Below are 20,498 nucleotides of genomic sequence, written 5' to 3' on the forward strand. Positions count from 1 at the left end.
TGATAATAATAAAAAAAAAAAAGTAAAAATAAATGCGAACAAAAATAGTTATAATAATTATAAGCAAGTGATTTATTTGTAATTTAAATAAAAATCTAATTAAAGAAGGTACACCTAACTTTTTTAAATAATAAAATAATATTAATGAAAAAAACTAATATATATCTTTTTATTAAACAATCTATACTATTTGTTCGTTGTTGCTGTGTTTTTTTTGTATTATCTGAATTTTATGCATTACCTAAAACGTAAAATTCAGATAATTCATAAAGCTCCAAACACACCAAGTTATAATACACCAAAGCTCCTTCAACAATAATTAACTGCAATCAAGAAACCCAAACTTTCTAACAACTAGCTTCAACAACGTACATTTAAAGAATAGCGGAAAAAATTGGCTGTAGCAGGGCATTCACAAACTTGGCAAGGTGATTTGGGGTGGAATCAAATTAACACTATTAAAGTTGAAAGTAATTATTTTCTAAAAAAAGTGTGAGAATCGTTTGCAGTGACGGATCCAGGGGGATTGGGGATGCATCCCCTCCCCATCAGAATCTGAAAGTTCCTAAATATCTTAGAAATGGAGGGCCTTTTTTTTTAGGAGACGTAGATGTGATGCAAAATAAAAAAATATATTAACACCTTCCCCCACTCCACCACCACCACCACCGCCACCACCAAAAATTCCTAGATCCGTCACTGATTGTTTGACATATAAGTAGAGTTCTCCACATAACAGCGTTTCAATAAAAAAGATGGTAATAATAACGCCATGGAGTTGTCATGGAAGTCTAATTTTCCCCAAAGTATTTTATTGTTCTCAAAAAAGCAAAAGAAAAAACAAATAATCCTTTGAAAAGAAGACATTGCGTGGAAGTTTTATTTTATTTTTTAACGGTTTTAAATATAAATATATAAAGATAACAAATTTTTTATAATATTCTTAAAATAGTATATAAAAAACCTAAAAAACAGTAAAAAAATTTAAAGATGAAAAAGTTTAAATCATAACATAGCATTCCATATTAACTCGTAGAAATAACTTTACCTTTATGTCTACTTTAAAAGTTATTTATATTTATTCTTTTTCTAGACGTAAGAAAACACTATATTGAAGATTTATTTTTGTTTCTTTAAAGGTTTTTTCCATATTTCTTATTTTAGCCAAAATAACGAGAGTATATATTAAGAAATATAATGATAAAAATTAATTTAAATTCGAAAAAGTTTACAACTATAAGCTGATGTTTGAATTTAATATGTCATGTTGTAATTAAAACTAATTTAAAGTGTCTACCAAGAAGAATTGTTTCCGATGACTTGGCAAATTTAATTTTAACTGTTTTAACCTTTGGCAAAAGATTAAAGATTATTATACATATACATACCAATCAAAGTTGTGTCGATAAAAGAAATGTAAAAAAATAATCACTGGCCTTAAAATAAGTAATTACTTTTCATATTCTAATTTTGTTTTTATAAATGTATTTAGTTATTTTTTTCATTAAAAAAAAGATATTTTTTGTTAAAGTGCGCGAAAATCAATTACTTAAATCAATTAATCAATTAAAGTAGGCGTTTTATCAATTACTTTGTTTAAAATTAATAACCTAATTGATTTATCAATTATTTGTTTAAAAATAATAATCTAATAATCGTTAGCAAATGCGTTTAGGTTTTTGATTTTTGAAAAATTTTCTAAATTATAATTTATTTAATTATTTAATCAGTGACACACACACGCACGTGCGCGCACAAATATATATATATATATATATGTGTGTGTGTGTGTGTGTGTGTGTGTGTGTGTGTGTGTGTGTGTGTGTGTGTGTGTGTGTGTGTGTGTGTGTGTGTGTGTGTGTGTGTGTATATATATATATATAGATGCATGGATCATCCGGAAACTCATGTTAATGAAATAAATGGCAGCACCTCTGGTAAAACAGATTGTGTATTCAATATATTTTTTTCAATTGTGGCTGTTTTAACTTTATGGGCAGATATAATTACTGATGCTTTGGTTGCTAAGCAGTTTTTTGAAAATAAAGAGTGGATACGATTTGGTTTGGCAACATTTTTTATAATATTTCCGTCAATTATATTGCAGCTATTTTCTATCAAGTGGGACCGCAGAAATAAACAAGTACAAACTTGGTTTTCAATTGTTATGCACATATTACAATTGGCAGCTGTTAAAAGGTAACGCAGTTATTTAGGAAAGTATACACCTTTTTGGTGAAAAAATGACTCTCTCTTCCCAACTTTTTGAAAAATAACTGAGTATAAACCGTATAAATATCTAATAACGGACATTTTGAAGTAAAAATTAAATAACTCGCTTATTATAACGAAACAAAAAAATTAAAACACTAAAATATGCGCAACGACAAGAGGAATCGAACGATATAAAAAACTATATTGTTTTACTTCAAATTTTACAAAACTTAACTTTTAATAAACTTGTTTTTATCCGGAATTAGGATACTGTAAACTTAATTCCGGATGCATACAAAATAGAAAAAATACACATACTTAAACAGAGTTGTTTTAAATTATGTTAATTCCGTATACAGTTTCCGTATACAATTATATATTTACGTACAGTCTTGTGTACGTAAATGTGTTAATTAATTTATTATATTAAGAAATGAATACAACCAAAACATCCGCATATAGATGTTTATTATTACGGAATTAAGTTTCTCTCTTTTTTTTTTTCACTTGAGTTCAAATTTATTTCAAGAAACATTAACTTTGCATAATATTACTTAGTGTTAAATTTGGCACAATGTAGTGTCGCAGAAAAACTTTCCCGTAAAACGAAGTGACTTTGATAATGGAGGTTACTTTGATCATTATGCTTGTTAGTTACAGAAGTATTAGCCTGAAAAAGTAGTAGCAAAATAACCACCAATTTCAATTTTTCTCCTGATATATAAATATATTCTGTGCATATTTTTGAAATTATAATGATTTTGAAATGATTCTAACTCGTGCAAATGTGTTTGAGTTAAACTGACTCAAACAACAAAATAACAATTTTTACATGTCCCCGAAAATGCCCAAAATGCTACAAATTTATTTTTTTCTGGGGGAGGTGTACTTGATTCACAGGGTCTGGGGAGGGTGGTATATCTTAGTCAATTAAAAAATGGCTAAAATATATCATCGTTTTAATCACACTGAATCAAGTGCAAATCTGCCAATTTGCTTGGAGATATATTTATATTTCATACAAATTTTTTAATATGAGGTTTTTAAGGAAAGTTAAAGCATCCAAAATCTGTTTAAATATCCAGTTCTAGAAGGCATTGTTTTTGCTGTACTTTTTTCATACATATTTCAACATCTTCAACCACCGAAGACAAATAATTGATATCAGCTACAGTTTTCAAATAAACGTGTGTAACAGATATCCTATCAGTAAACTAGGTGGTGAACAAAAGGAAAAAAAAAACTCGAAATTAAATTATTATATACCATTTTATAGCTCAAACATTCTGCTTTTATAAAATTTATAAATTTTTGTAGAATTATTATGCCGTATGCTTCTAAGTTGTAAAATAAAAAAGCTTTTTTTTCTAAAAAAAAAAATTTGATTTTTCTTTTAATTTGATATTTTTTGTGTTACTAAAAAACAAAAAATAGTTGTTAGTTTAAAAACTTCTCTTTTTATTGCATAATTAAATAAAATCACGCATTATCTTTCAAATGAGCTATTGCAACACTATTTTGCACGTAAGTTATGTCAAATAAAATGATTTCAAATGACGGCGTATTCGAAGTACTTTTTTCAGCAAAAATTTCATTTATATTGTCGAGTACTTTTGCGGTCTATGGTGGTCCAGTAATTTGAGACTTGAAATTCATTATTCAATATGTATATTATCACTATAAATTTGGTTTATAATTCGCGGATGTTCGCAAATGTGACAATAGTGGCATATATGCAAAAGGTTTAAAATTCATTTTCGAGGAGAATTGCAATAATTGGCTACTAAATGAACTGATATCGTTTGAGTTTGTAATTGATAATGAGAATATTCTTCTAACTGATTTATATGATAAAGATAACCCTGCTCTTATCCAACTGTAGTATCTAGCAGACCCCAGCTGAAGTTTTATACTTCAAGTAGAAAAACAACGAAGGGAAAATTGGCGCCAATTGTTGCATCTTTTTTATCGTCAAAACTATTGTTTACATCAGTTTGTAGTTTGCGTCAAGATAGCAAAGAAAAAGAAGCTAAGGCTGTTTTAGAATTATTAGAATACACGAGTTTTAGTTTGAAAAGTAATTTTAAACCAAAGCTTTTATATTATTATATTCACAAAAAAGTTTAAGCTTTAGGTTCTTTTTTATATGGATAATGTAGTAGTTTTTATAAAATATAAAATAGAGCCATGGAACTGCATAAAAACACCTAAAATTAGTAATTATAATGAAACTAATTCGTTTGCACTTACGACTATTTCTTTCAAGTAGAACCTACGATTTTGCAGTTGAGCAATCATTTCATCTTTTCTAAAATTATTTTCAAATACTTCAAAAACAACATCGAGTTCCTTTTTATAGGATTTGCCGTTAAGTGCATTCATTAAGTGCATATTTTGGTAAACCAACCTATCTGGCTGATGAAAAACGATGAAAACGATGTTATCGTTTCAGCTATGTTATCAAGAGCTGCGTAATAAATCTTTCGATATATATCATCTGTTGTTTCAGGATAGTACGTGGTATTATCAGTATAATAACTTTCAATTCTAGCAGGACGTCTTTTCTTCCTTGAAATATAAGGATCTTCAAACTGCAATAGTAATTGCGAGGATTGGGCAAGTTTCCGAAATCCCTCAAATGACTAATCATTTCTAATTGACATCAGAATTAGAAACAAAATGGTGGCCTTCTTCATAAGTGCATGCGCTATCCTGTAAAGTTTTCGACAGTTTATCTATTTGTATTAAAATCATTTTTCCCAAAAGACAACCAAAAAGAAAATCGAATTGCTGCATGTATATTATAACACCGCGGATACGCGCTATTATGTCAGTTTGCTTCACATTTCCCAACAACTACTCCCATAAATCCATTAGTTCATCGTAATTTTCAATCATTGGTTGGCATGATTCCCTATGAATAGTCAAGCGAGTTGGATAAAATGCATGAACACTAGGGTTTTCATTTTCGCTTAATTCACGGAGTTCTTTTAGATGAGCCTCTTTTTGGAGATAAGTTCTCTTTTTGAAGATTTTTTACAAGTTTACAAATTTCTTTTATTGTTCCAACGGTTTCTGACAACAGTTTAACATCTCTTACAGAATCTCCTATAGCGAGATTAAAGACATGCTCATAACAATGTGTATAGAGGCATTTTCAATTTAATACTTTTATTACTGTAGCAACCCCTTTTTTTTTACTTCCCATAGCACCTGTACCATTGTATATATGTCCACGAGCATTATCCAGTTTGAGATTCATTCGTAAAATGACATCCTGTAAATACGAAAGAGGTTTTAACCCTAAAGCTGAAGTTAAGCTGAACAAACTTCTTGCAAAAATAAGAAATCTGAATTGATAAAACAGTAAAAACATACAGTCAGCAATACTTATATGATGAATATAAGGAGTAAAAAAAAATTTAAGTTTGAATTTTATCGCAATATAGAATACCTGAATTAGCATCAGGAATTTCTATTAAATAAAGGTCAATAAAATCTTCGTGAATTTGTAAACCGTCATGCACCCTGTGAAAACAGATAACAAGTTGTTCAAGATTAGATGAATCACAAGTCTCATCTACCATGATGGTGTAAAATCCTGCTAACTGGATTTTAGATGAGATATCGCGCAATATAATTAACGTAAATATACATACTTTGGAGCTATCATTCTCACTATTCACCTCAGCGTCTTTTGAAGATGGGCTAAAACAAATAGGAAATGTAGTTTCTTTCGCCTGGTTACAATTAGTTAATAAATTCAATCTGCCTTCTAAAGCGCTATTTGATTTAATAGCATATACTTAAGTCTATGCTTCTTGAAGCTCCTTAACAACTAAAAAAAAAAGCCATCGTAGGTGATTGTCGATTGTTGTGAGGACTTTAAAGTTCTTACAACAATCACCAATGCATCGTAGAATAGTAATTTAACTAGGAAGTTCAGACATTCTTCCTTACCAATGTCGCTTATCTGGTCAGAGCCAACATTGAACCTTAGACCTCTTGGTTCTAAGAAAGAACTCAAATCACTGCACCATGGTTGCAATGAAGTTATTTCGCATTTTCACTAGTAATTGTTACAAATTGTTCCTTATAAGAAGTAATTTCACGTATAATGCCTAATATTTTGTTGTAGTTTTAACTACATATAATGATTACGTATTTTATTGATATAACGAAAAAAAAAATATTTACCAAGATTACCTTTGATAATAATAATGATTTCATTTAATTTAACAATTGATTGTTTTGTCAACATAATCATTTTAATTGAAATTGAAGTAGAAGAGCAAGTATTTAAAATAAAAAAAAGTACTAAGTAATTCGAAATCAACATAAAAAATTATTTAAGATAAAGTGGTTAAACTACACAAAATCCAAAAAAAAGTTAATTTTAGATCCCCCTTATTATTTTTGATTGCTTTATTTGTTAAAAAAGGTATGCATAAATATAAATGATTCAAATTTTTTGTCTAAGGAAATTACATCAAAAATACGAATAACAAATTAGGTTTTTTCTATCCTTTTTTTTCTTTTTAAATTCTTAATTTGTAATTGCTTGCTTTTTTTTAAAAACTAACTTCAAAATTATTTATTTGAAAAATTATTGGGGGGCAAATGCCCCTGTTGCTCCCACCCTCTGGTTGCTAAGGGCCTGAATCAGACTGCCTCATTAATTTTAGTCAAGTTTATAACTTTGATGTTTTAAGAAATTTAAGTTAGTAAATATCCAAAATGAACCGTTGCTAGGCATTTCAGTTGTCAATATCAACCAAATAAAAAATCCATAGTATTACTACGTTTGCAGTATAAAAATACAAAATGTGGTAATTATGGGAGCAATCCGATAAAGTTATTACTTTTGCTCAGTCTATATTTATTATGGTTAATAAAATATGTGGTTGCTAAACATTTTAGGTATCCATAGCAACCTAAAATTAAAACTAATGTCATCATTGACATTTGAAACCGCAATCTTCAAATTTATAAACAGTGCAAAAATGGCTCTTAAATCTTTTGTATATGACGAGTTATTAGTTTTGTCCAGTAAGTGAATTCTAGCCCACTGTATAGTGTTAGTATTATTTTATAACTGCTAATTATGATTATTTGCTTTCTATAATGATGCTATTGATATACTAAATTGTTGTGTTTAACGTTACTTAATATATTAACATCAAAAATATTTTTAGTTTTTTGTCTTTTTTGTCGATTTTTGGTTACCCGATTTGTTTTTTAAATTGATAATTTTATTTGCGAAATGTTATAAACTAGTTTTTATATTATGTTCTAATTTAATAAAACTCCAAAAAAAAACTATCAATGACACTTGTGAAGAAGATTAATATGTCACTATAAAACTATTAGGTTAATAAAGTCACCCAAACGAAGAAGTGAGATTGATAACATTTTGGAGATTTTTTTTCAACGGAATCCTATAAAGGAGAGATATAATGTTATACACTGCGACCATTTTCTATAGACGCATGTGGATTATGTCTAAAAAACGTACTTAACTTTATTTTTATAGCGTATTTCATTAAATTATAAATAAAGTATCAAAAAATAACGAAAATTATCAAAAAATAATATCAAATTTGAAAAGAGGTCAATCATAAATGAATTAAGTTCAAAAGATAGCTGACTATTTTCTATAGACGCAGTTCACATTTTTTAACAAAACTATCCAAAAAAATATTTTTATCACATTTTTAGTACTCGATTGGACCTCCTTTTTGCTCAATTACTTGATAAATTCGTTTTGGCATACTTTCCACCAAGTTTTCTAGCACTTTTGGCTCCATATCCTCCCAGCATTCTGATACCGCTACTTTTAGCTCTGCCACAGATTTATATTGTTTCTGGTCAGCATAGATACGTCTTACAATGATTCCCCAGATGTTTTCAACAGGATTCAAATCTGGACTGGGAGCAGGCCACCACATTCGCTCAATTTTTTTTGGCTTCAAACCGAGCTTTAGTCTCGTTACTAGTGTGAATGCTGGCGTTGTCTTTTTGCGTCGATATTTGTTTTTAAATGGAATCAAACATAATTTTAGCACATCAATGTATTCAGAACTTTTCATTTTGCAAGATGTAAATGCTAAATTTAACTTTCCTGTTGCACAAAACCCAAGCCAAACCATCAAAGATCCACCACCGAAATTCCTTGTCGAAATATTTGGGTTCTTTCCTCAAATCACGCCAGTCGCCACTAAAACCATCAGGCCCATCAAGATTAAACTTTTTCTCGTCCGAAAAAATCACCTGGTATTGAAAACAAAAATATTCAGCTATTTAGACATCTTAAGTATTCATGAGAATTTAATCTAAAATTTCTTACTTGTTCCCAAACGCGTGTCATGTTTTCACGGGCGAATTCCATCCGTTTCTGTTTGTGAACGAGCTTTATTCATTTTTGATCGTACTATGTGTGGGATGTCTTTAAGAACTTTTCTAATCGTCTCCTTGCAAACATTTAAACCCAAATCTGACTTAATTGTTTTCAAACTTCTTGATGAATTTGATGCGAGTCGAACAATTCTGCGTTTTTCACGGTCTGAAACCCTAGATTTCTTTGGTTTCCTCTTGATTGTTGCATAATCTGTTGGATTTTTCAAGAAATTACGGATAACGTGATCCGATCTCTTCAATTTTCTAGCAATTTCTCGATTTGAAACTTTTTCTCGATGATATGCCAATATTTGACCTTTTTCAATATCGGTAAGGACCTTTCCCTTCGGTATTTGGTTAAGTTCAACTTAATTTCGACTCACAAGATAAAAAATACTACAGAATATAAGAAATTTGCGATAAAACTCGTAAAAACTTTAGTGCGTCTATAGAAAATTGCCACGTGAATATTAAAAATTTAATTATTTTAATACAATCAAGACAATTAATAATTAGATGCATAATGGATCATTGTTTTCTTACATACACTTATTCAAAAGTACCGTTAGAACAATTTTATTACCACTGCAACACTGTAAATTCGCCAAATTCTACGTGCGTCTATAGAAAATGGTCGCAGTGTATCAGAAAAATAATAACAAAAAAATGTTATACTGAAGAGTTATTAAAACGCTCAAAAACCATTTAAAGTTTACTGTACTTTTTTTCAATAAAGGAAATACGGAAAAAGAAAAATATTCATGACTGCTTTGATGTAACATTAGGCAGTTATGATGGAGCAGAAATTTGTGAATTTGTTGGACTATTTATTTTAGATTTATTAAGTAAAATAATTAATATTAATGAATTAATGAAATATGCGTAAAAAATAATAGGTTTAAAGTGATATATTAGTTAACTACTAATTGTATAAATATTACAATTAGACTACTAAGTCAATATCTCATTTTTCGTGGCTTCTTCCTCACAAAAGATCCTTCTAATTAAAAATGTCTAGGATAGAATTTTTAAAATATTCGGCCGGATTAGAGTTGCAAAAAAAAAAACCGTTATTTTTAATCTGTGTTTTTTTTTTGTTTTTTATGGTTTTTTTTGTTTATTTTTTTAAATTAAAGATTTTAAAAAAAAAGAAAAAAAATTATATATAATTATAGTATGTGATTTATAATATAACATAATCTTAACAGCCAATACAAACTTAACTAAATAGTAATTTTTTAGACATCAGGTTCTTTATTCTAAATTTCCTGTTCAATAAAGTTATCAATTGAGAAGTCGAATAAAGATTTATCGGAGTCACTTGATATGTTTTCCTCTAAACTCTGTACAGTAAGGTTGCCTAGATTAAATTCTTGGCTTTGACTTTGAGTTGTTGATGATTCTGTATCACATTTTTGATTTTTGAGTTCTAAATTGTGGGAAATAAAAACTAATTTTGATGTTCGGTCATTTGTTAATCTATTCCGTTTTCCTTCAATCCTGCAATTAGTAAAATACAGTAATCAGTAATCCATTTACTAACTAATTAATAATACTGATAGATAAATTGGTTTATTTGCATATTATTTATCTTTTAATTGTTTTCCATTCAAATTCTAACTTGTACACATTATACAAATTCTAAATTATTCAAATTCTAAATTATTAACTTGGTTATACAGAGTTTAAAATTATGAATATCTAGGGCACAAATTAGAATTTATATAAAACCATCCCAAATTTAAGCTACATTTTTCTTACCTGATATTGCTCCATCCATAAAATTGCTACACTTGAGTTACGACAAGTTCTTTAATAGTTGTTGAGGCTTCATTATAAACCCTTTAAAGCAAGGAATTAGACAACATATCACGGTTAAGTAATTTAAATGCAGGTCGCAATTTTGCAAAAAAATTGAGCCACAACTTATTTTCAAAAAGTCTCAATGAGCATCCAGTACCATAGACAGCACATGTTAAATCCATTTGTGAATTATCCTGTCAAGTTTAAAATCATGATTTTTATTTGAAGTTATTTTTTATTTTACTGTTTACTTATGCACTTTATTATTGCTAGACTACTCATTGCAATCAATATTTGTAATAACGAAATTAAATACTTACTATTTATTTGTTAGTCATTTTGTCTGAGAAAATATAGGTTGCAATTTTATTTTTCTGAACTCTTGTCAAAGAATGTAGTTGTTTTAAGGGAGTCCATTCCAATTCATTCTTATTCTGTTTTAAGTTTTCAATTCTTGAGGTTGTAGGCCTACTTTAGCTTCCACAGGAATTTGAAGTATGAAAGAATGACTCAATTGGAGTTTGCAATGTAGTAAATGGCAAGCATATTTTTTTCCCTGCTTCTCTATCTTGAGCGACTAAATTTTTAGAAACAACTTCTTTTATTATTAAACCAGTTTGAACTTTTTTTAGTTTTAAGGGAACTTCATTTAAATACTTTTTTTTTATTTGGTCACTACATTTCATACAGTTAAATATGTGCTTGGTCATTCGTGTGCCATTTTTTGCTAATTTTAGGCTGCAAAATTTGCATACAACTTGTTGAGTTTTAAAACCTTCAGGTTCTACAGGTGCCTCATTGAACAAATTAGCAACAAAATATTTCTTTCTGCCTGGCATAGTTTTTGTTAGGTTGTTAGTTTATTTATATATATTAATTATCTAAAACTATTTTTTTAGAGTTTATACAACATTTACAATTTATACAACATAAAAATTTGTAAAATGAAAAATTTAAATATTTTAAACTCCATTACCAACAATGATTAAAAATACCTGTTACAAACTAACCAAATTAAAATCTCCAAATAGATCTAATTATGTTTAAAACTCAATACATTAGTATAATAACGTAATAACTTTATTTAAACAATTTCTTTTAAAAACAAAATTTTGTTTATATTTTACTGTATTTTTTTCTAACATAGGCGACTAAATTGTTATAGCTAATATATAGGGTAATATACATTATCTTAAATAAAAAACATGTGTATTTGAAGGTTTAATGGCAATATAACTGCTTCAAGGTTCATTAATATCTAAAATATAAACAATACTACAAAAAAAAAACGTGTTTTTTTTGTGCTTTGTTTTTTTTTAAAAAACGCATCGGTTTTTTTTGAGTCGCAACTCAAAAAAGTGACGACAAAATAAATAGCACAGATTGATGTTTACAGTGACAACAAAATAAATAGCACAGATTGATGTAATGATATATTTTCCAGAGATCTGAGTTTTTGAGATCTAAACTTTTTAGCAAAATACAATGTTAGTTTTAGAAGATAATATTACTGAGTAAAAAAATAAATTAACTTGGTTAAAAAAAATTCGAACATATAAATAATTTAGAGGTACAGAATAACGGGGCAATTTAAATAGCACACCCTGTTAAAGAACTATCATTTTATCCCTTTGCTATAAAATTCAAAAAAGTTCTTTGTATGTATAGTAAAGAAAACTTTATTTGAGGTGATTTAATATTTAGTGGGGTATCCTTTTGAGCCAATTACTGCTTGAGAGCGACGGCCCATTAACAAAATCAATTTTTGGCATTGTTCATGCGTAATGGCATCCCAAGCAGCCTTTATTTCGATCCAAAATTGGTCTAAATTTGTTGCATTGATTGATGTATGTTTTTGTCAACTTTCTTCCACAAATTTTCTATCGGATTTAGGTCTGGTGACTATGCGGGCTACTTCAAAACATCAATCTTGTTAGCGTTAAAACAACATTTTAACACTTTTGGTGGTGTGCTTGGTATCGTTGTCTTGTTCGAATTTCCAAAGAAGTATTTTCCTTCGTATAAGGCAATATGACGTTTTCTAGTATTTCTTTGTAGATACGTTGATCCAATGTTCCTTGAATTCTATGCAACGGCCCCACGCCAGACAATGAAACACTAACCTAAACAACCACCTTGCCAACACAGGGATGAGTTCTTGGTTTTGTATGTATGTATGTATATATGTATGATTTCAATAAAAAAGGCAGCGTATAACTATCTTTAAATATATTTTGATATAATAATATATTAACGATATTTAGCTGACCTATTGTGGTCAGCGTCATCAGGTAATAATAAAACGTTGCAAAATAACATAAAATGAACCGTTTAAAAAAAAAGACATTAAAAAGCGTAAAATATAAAAACCAATTAAAAAATATAATAATGACGTCAGTTAAATTTTTGTCAAAATGGGTCCTCAAGTTTTTGTTTTAACCTTACGACGCGGATAAGTTATGAGTGTGTATATATATATATATATATATATATATATATATATATATATATATATATATACATATATATATATATATATATATATACATATATATATACATATACATATATATATATATATATATATATATATATATATATATATATATAAACACTCATATATACATATATTTATATATATATATATATATATATATATATATATATATATATATACATATATATATATACATATACATATATATATATATATATATATATATATGTGTGTGTGTGTGTGTGTGTGTGTGTGTGTGTGTGTGTGTGTGTGTGTGTGTGTGTGTGTGTGTGTGTGTGTGTGTGTGTGTGTATGTATGTATATAATGACCAGATAATATCTGTAATGCTGTAAGCTAGTTTGCTAACATGCAAAGCTTGCTTTTCTGATCTAGAAAATAATACTCATTATTATTATAAATAAAATAATAATAAAGTTATTACATTGCGTAATTAAGTTTCTGTCAACTATTGTTTTGAACACTAATTGGCTATAAACTATCTAATATATATCTACCAGGTCACTGATTAGTGTAACGCTGACGTAACGCTTACGTATTAATCGTGCGGAAGTTATTTTATTTTAGAGCGCGTTTATTACTTAAAAGATATCAAATTCATTTTATTTAAACTTTATTAACTTTTTAATTTACATTATTGTGTAGTGTAGTGGTTAATAAATTTGATTGTGGTGCCTGTGCTCCGGGTGCAATTCTTATTGTAGTCTGTTTTTTAATAATATTTTTCCATTAATTAACTAATTGATGTTAATATATTAATAATAATAAATATTGATATAATAAAAGACACGGCGGTTAATAAATAGTTAGGTAATTCAGTTTATAAATAACATAAATGCGCGTAATATGTCTTGCTTTTAAAAAAAAACGTTATCGTTAATGTTCTTACTCTCGAATCCTTAATACAAGGGGAGGGGTGAACAAAAGGACAGGGCGTGGGAATTTTAGCCTAGATCTTATAAACTTGGGAGGGGGGGTTATAATAAAGGGGGAGTGGGAGTTTTTTAATGATACAACATAAGTATTTTTTAATAAAAAGGTTTAGTTTATAAATCCGAACTAATATTTTTACAAAATACGCTTAAAACTATTTAATTCTAGCGTGGCTTGCGGTCAAATCGGATTTAATTAGACGATAATTCGTCTGACTATTTTTCCCGCGAACTTCGGGAAGTCAACTTTGACTTCCCAAAGTTCATGGGAAAAAAAAGTCAGACAAAACATCGTCTAGGATTTAATATGCTGAATCGAGATTTACCAGGTCGGCGATTTTTAAAGCTTGTTTACACTGAAAGTTTTTGTTTTTATCGATAATTTTTAAGGCCGATTTTGACTGATTTTTTTTTTTAGATTTGACATATAAAGTTTTTGCTGACAACAATTAAAAATTAATAAAGGGGAGGAGGTCTTAATAAGCTTTAGGTGGGAAAGTTTTCCAAAAACTCATAAACGTCACCTCCCCTCCCCTCTTTTTATTTGGGACTCTAGAGTAATATAGTTTATAAAGAAATTCTTTAATGAAACTTTTTAACTTAAAATTCTTTATTTTTAGCATTTGTTTTAAGTCATTTAAATATTTAATTTGGTTTCTTTTTTACTTATAAACACTCATTAGGTATGCATAATATATATAGAGTTTATTTGCCTTCACCGGTTTCACTTCACTTCTCAAAATAATTATCATTTACAAGTGTAAAAGGTTGCTAAAAACGGGCGCCACGGGCGCCCATGAATTTTCTAGTTCTAAAATATTTTACTTTTACTTTTTTGGAATTAAAAACTTTTAATGGCAAATTAAAAAAAATTGTTAATACTTTTTCAGTTAATTTTTATTTGTTACCATATAAAAAAAATATAACTCAAACTATAAAACTTGTTGTCTATTTATGTTTTCTAAGAAAAATTTGGATACATAATGTTTCTTCAACTTTACTATTTTCTTTATTTTAGGTGTTTTCTTCAACTTTACTATTTTCTTTATTTTAGGTGTTTTCTTCAACTTTACTATTTTCTTTATTTTAGGTGTTTTCTTGTAATATGGTATGGTCAAAAAGCATTTTATAAAAGTGAAAGAACTTTTATCCCGCTTTATGATATCAACATTTTTTATTTAAAAATGCTCAAACTTTTGCACGCGTTTTTAGAGTCCGCACCTCAATTAATATTGCAGTTGTTTGTTCTATCAAAAATCAATCGAGCATTTGATTTTAAAAAAGATTGGATAATCATACTATCAGCAGTTTTATCCTTTATATCGTTGGCATTGTCGGTTGTTGCTTTTATTCATAATGCTCGCCAACAAAACAGTAAACGTGAGCTTTCAATATGTGGTTTGTTGTTTCAGCTTATTTATAGATTAAACATGATAATATCTCGAATAGTCGCCATGTTTTTATTTGCATCTGGATATACATGGGGATTATTTATAGTGGCTTTTGTACATTGGCTTTGCATGGTGGCTTGGTTACACTACTTTATGAGAATAAAAGACAATCAAGTTTCTAAAATTTTGTTTGGCTACTTTTACATATTCTGGTATATAAAAGCTACAAATACTAAAACAAAGCAACATTTAATTTTTTATTATACAGTTTTTTTCGTCGAAAATGTACTAATGGTAGTTGCTTTGTACCCCATCCGTAAATCAATATTTAATTTATTAGAAATTGGATTTATAATTATTGTTTCCGGAACTTTTATAATAGGTTTATTGTTCATGTTAATCTATTACAAGTTCATATATTCCGATGGTAAAAATATTAGTCGTTGGATTTATTGTAACGCATTTAGTAAATCAGAAACTATCTTGACCAGAATTCAATTTAATACTAATCAAGAACCGCAAGTTGACAGTGAAGTTTTTTTATCGTGTAATGAGATTATTTCTCATAATATTCTTGATCCCGTCTCCTTTATTGACGAGTTTTGAGAAGGAATATATGACATCTTCAAACTCAATTTGTTTCAAATGGAACGTTTTAATTATAATTGTTTATTGTAAAATTTTTAGAAAAATATATAAATAGTATAAGCTTAAAAATATTTTATTGTACACTAAAAAAACCATGTGTTTGTTAATAAAATTGATATTATTTTTTGTACAAGTGGTGAGCATAGGCAATACAACCCCGCCCTCTCCTTTCACACACACACACACACACACACACACACACACACACACACACACACACACACACACACACACACACACATACTAATTATGGTGTTAAAATCATCAGGTATTTATTTACCAAACTATTCAAAGTTGAACACTTGTGTTAAGAATAAAGTTTATACTTTTCAAAATATTTCAGTTTTTTGTTCTAATACCATATCAAAACAATAATCTTCAAAGCTAAATTTCTATGTTTTTTAAATTTAGCAAATGCATTTCAAAACTATCATTGTCAACATTAAAATAAGCAAAACATAATTCATTTATGCTACAAGCATTATTAAAAATAAAAAGATAATATAGTCATGTCATTGAGAAATGACACCCTCGTATTTAAAAAATTATTTTCTGAAGTAACAACTATTGAAACTACTTTAATATTTAAGCATGGTGCGATAATGAATGGTAATTAGCATGGCACGATAATGAATGGCAATTAACATGGTACAGTAATGAAATAAAGTTTTTCTCTCAAGTTTTTAAATAAAACAACTTTTTTCTTAAATTAAATCAGCCGTGTTTCCATTGACAGGTGATTGAGTTGGTTTAAATCCAATCAAATTATGTAATGTAATATTCAATAATAACCGATTGTTTGTTATGAACTGAAATTTTTGTTGCGACTTCTTGTTCGTTAATTGGGATAGTGAACAATCTCATGAAGAAAAAATTATTATTTTTTAAAATACTTTATTATAAAGCAGAAGGGCTTTTTCCTCACTCTCCATTTCAACTAAATATAAGTAAAATGCTAATAAGATACCAAGTATCATTATTAAAACAGCAAAGAAAAGCAAAAAGAATAACTAATATACTAGACATTCATTATATTTAATAGTCACACTTTTTTACGTCTCTTTTATTCTCTCTTCGACTTTGGATTTTAGTCAAAATGAGTTTGTGTCTCTTTTCGTAACCATAAACCAGTTTAGATGCCTCTGAGGTTAATTTGACTGCTCTCTCCACAGATTGAGAATTGTTAGGCATATCTATTACACAAAGTTTTAGGTTTGATTTTTTTTTTTTCTATTTATTTCGTCATTTTACACATTTTACAATGTTATCTATAAATTTAAACAAATATATATAATTACAAGCTGACTGGGGCAAGTAGAAGTCAAAATGACTTATCATCAAGCCCCTTTGTGAAATACAAACAAAAAAAAAATACAATTAAATTTTACATTTTCCAATATTACATAAAAGAGTGAAATTATTAAGTTTAAAAAAAAAATTGGTTAGAAATTTTAGAAGGTTAAAGAAGAACTTAAAGTTAAAAAAAGAACTTTAAGTTAAAATAAGAAGAAATTTAAGATAAAGTTAAAATATGAAATAACAAATAAAAAATTACAAATCTGTACATATTCGTATACATATTAAAGACAATAAACAAACAAAAAAAAAATTTAATTCGCTTCATATGCATATACATATTCAATACAATATTAAAATTAAATAAAGTACATAAAAAATTAAAAATACAAAACTATTTCGATTTTTTTTTCAAAAAAATGAGAGAATGTACGTAATGTTTAAATTTAGTAAGTGTTTTTTTATAGTTCTTTTAAATGTAGCAATAGATTTTATTTTTTTCATATTTTCGTCAAGAACCGAATTCCACAAGCGTGGTCCCCGGCATATAGTCGAGAAGTCAGATTTTTTGAGTGATGTTAGTGGGATGTAGTAATTACTCATTGAATGTCTTGTTTCATATTTATGATTAATTCGAGTGAAACTTTTAAAAAAATATTTTGGAATCATTTCATTTTGAAGTTTAAACATAAATAACAAGTTATGGTATATATTTAGTTTGTATACATTTAGAGCATTTATTTCCTTGAGTAACGGCTCGGCACTTTCGTATCTACTTGCGCCCAAAACTAATCTACTTGCTTGCTTTTGTTTTGTATAAATAATTTTTAGGAAAGATAAATGATTGTTTGCCCAGGCAATATTACAATAGTTAATATGACTATGTATAAATGAAAAGTATAAATTTTTTAAACATAAATTATTTAAAAGATGTTTTGTCTTAATAGCCTCTCTCAGATTTTCTAACGTTATCTAAAGAATTGTTGGGGGCTCAACCTGAATATCATCAACAGAAATAAGATAATCCCAAGACTCCGCATCAAAATTTATTTTCATTATGGATTTCGGCTTAAGCTTTGGTTTAAAAGTAATGTCTTCTTTTCTCAGATTTTCATCCAGCAGCATGCAGTACAGAAAATTTTCTTGCAAACAACAATATAAATTTCCTTGTAAGTTCTTAAAAACAATGCTCTGAATCCTGCTGTCTTGAAGCTTGACTAAATGAATGGTTATGTACAGAAGTTGACAAGCATCTTTGTATTTTCGGAGCGCTTAACAGCAAACCACATTACACAATTGACTTGAACAATATATTTAGTTATTACTAATAACTCAGGAGATGGTTTATCAGTCCTAACATAAACCATCATTATTCTTAAGGCTAGAGTTAGCCATCTAGCATGAAAAATTGGTGCAGGTTTTTTTGCAAGAAATTTTTTAGATATAAAACCTTTTGAGATACTCACACATTACTCATAAAGCTTTCGCTGGTTTGTACTAAAATCGCTTATAACCTCACTGCTAACAAACAACTCTATTTCCGAATATATGGGAACAAACTCAACCAATAGCTGTTTATGAAGATTTTGATGAGATGCAGCATCTCCAATAGGCCCCTTATAAGACTTAGGACCATTTGTGTTTCCATCTAATTCAGATATAATGTGTTGCAGTGGAAGTTCAACTTGATGAAGCAAACATCCTAAAAGGTGCAAACTTCTTTTAAGAATTTTTTCTAGTTTTTCAAGCAAACCGTTATCTGCACCTGTATTAGAAGTTGTGTTATTTTCAATAGCGATTAAGCTCTGAACACTATTATATTCTGTTAAAACATTTGCAGTAGCGTTTGCCATGGTAGCGCCAGTTCTATTAGGTATAACTACATGAGTCAAATAATTTTGTGCTGTTGGTCCATATTCTGCTGTAAATGTAAGATGATGTTCTTCTTTGGTTGAAGCAACAATAATAGGATCTTCATTAGTGTTATAACTGACAGAATGTACTAATGTAGACTTGTCAATTTTTCCATCAATTTCAATAACCTTTAATTCTTTAACATCAGCTAAGTGTTTAGAACTTATGATAGTGTTGATTCTTTTTTTTCTCCAAAAATCTTTTTTTCAGTTATTATTTGTGATTTATTTAATTTTTTTACAATACCATAGTCAGTACAGCTGTTGTCAATGCAGCTGTTGTCAATGCAATACAATACAGCTGTTGTCAATGCAGCTGTTGCAGCATCGCTTATTTCAAACCGCATAGCAGCTTTTGCCAAATTTGTTAAATGAGTATAATTTTTTTCAACTGGCACGGTTATAGAAAAGTCTGGATCAGATTCAAATTTATTATTGTTATCAAATAACTTCGTATCCAGATTGAAATCACATTAAATTTCCGCAGCAGGCAACTTAATACGTCTTTTTATCTGCTCGTTAGTTTCTCTCTCTTGCTTTCTTTTTTCTCTGGCAGCTGTTATTTTATCTACTGTACCAATTTGAAATCTTCTTGTTATTCCAATTTTAGATTTTTGATCTTTTAAATATTCTCTATCGAGTTTAAAATTGTTTTAGGTGGTACCTAAAACAATTTTAAACTTTTTTAACAAGGCGTTTACTCAGTTCAATTATAAACTTATTAAAGCAACTTTAGAACAGAATAAATACAATAAAATAGACTCAAATATATTTTACAATATCCTAAACACTTAAGAAAATTACAGTTTAAACCATCTCTTAGGCTTTATTATTATTAATAATAAAACAAAATAAAGTATTTTGCTGACAAAATGGAAGAAAAGTACACTATTTTTTCACTCTGACGTGTATTTGATTGTTACTACCAGATTCAAAGTTCTCCGAACTACTACAGGTTAAAGAGTTAAATAAAGTCTAATTTTTAAAATTAAAATTATTTACCTTTTTTCCGCTTTTATAGAGACAAGCAAAGTGTGTTGTTTTGTAATCCAAAGGATTCTTACACTTAACAGATCTATGCATAAAAAAATTGCATGCATTATAAAAATATTTAAAATCTATTAGAATAATTTTAATATCATTTTTATAAAAAAGCATAACAGAAAAACTGAAGACAAAAACATTTCATTAAAATTATAAAATTATATAAAATTATCCAATACAATCTTTTTAATTTAGCATTTAACTTATAAAAAAATACCATATCAAGTTATAAACAATTATTTGTATAAAATTTAGCACAAGCTAAAAATAAGTATTGCATATAAAAATGAAATTAACAATTTTCCTAACCTATTATTGCAAGCTACTACTGGAAGTCCACAACAA

General features: G+C 28.2%; 1 protein-coding gene across 1 annotated transcript; it reads left to right on the forward strand.

Annotated features, from left to right (window-relative positions):
* The first annotated feature begins 1,127 nt into the window (after positions 1–1,127).
* On the forward strand, positions 1,128–16,012 carry LOC101239702 (XK-related protein 6). Its single transcript, XM_065799117.1, has 3 exons — positions 1,128–1,446; positions 1,885–2,199; positions 14,952–16,012. Exons 2-3 carry the CDS (start codon positions 1,889–1,891, stop codon positions 15,856–15,858), a joined length of 1,218 nt encoding a protein of 405 aa, XP_065655189.1. The 5' UTR covers positions 1,128–1,446; positions 1,885–1,888; the 3' UTR covers positions 15,859–16,012.
* Positions 16,013–20,498: the final 4,486 nt, after the last annotated feature.

Source organism: Hydra vulgaris, chromosome 06 (assembly GCF_038396675.1).
Source record: "Hydra vulgaris chromosome 06, alternate assembly HydraT2T_AEP".
Lineage (NCBI taxonomy): Eukaryota > Metazoa > Cnidaria > Hydrozoa > Anthoathecata > Hydridae > Hydra > Hydra vulgaris.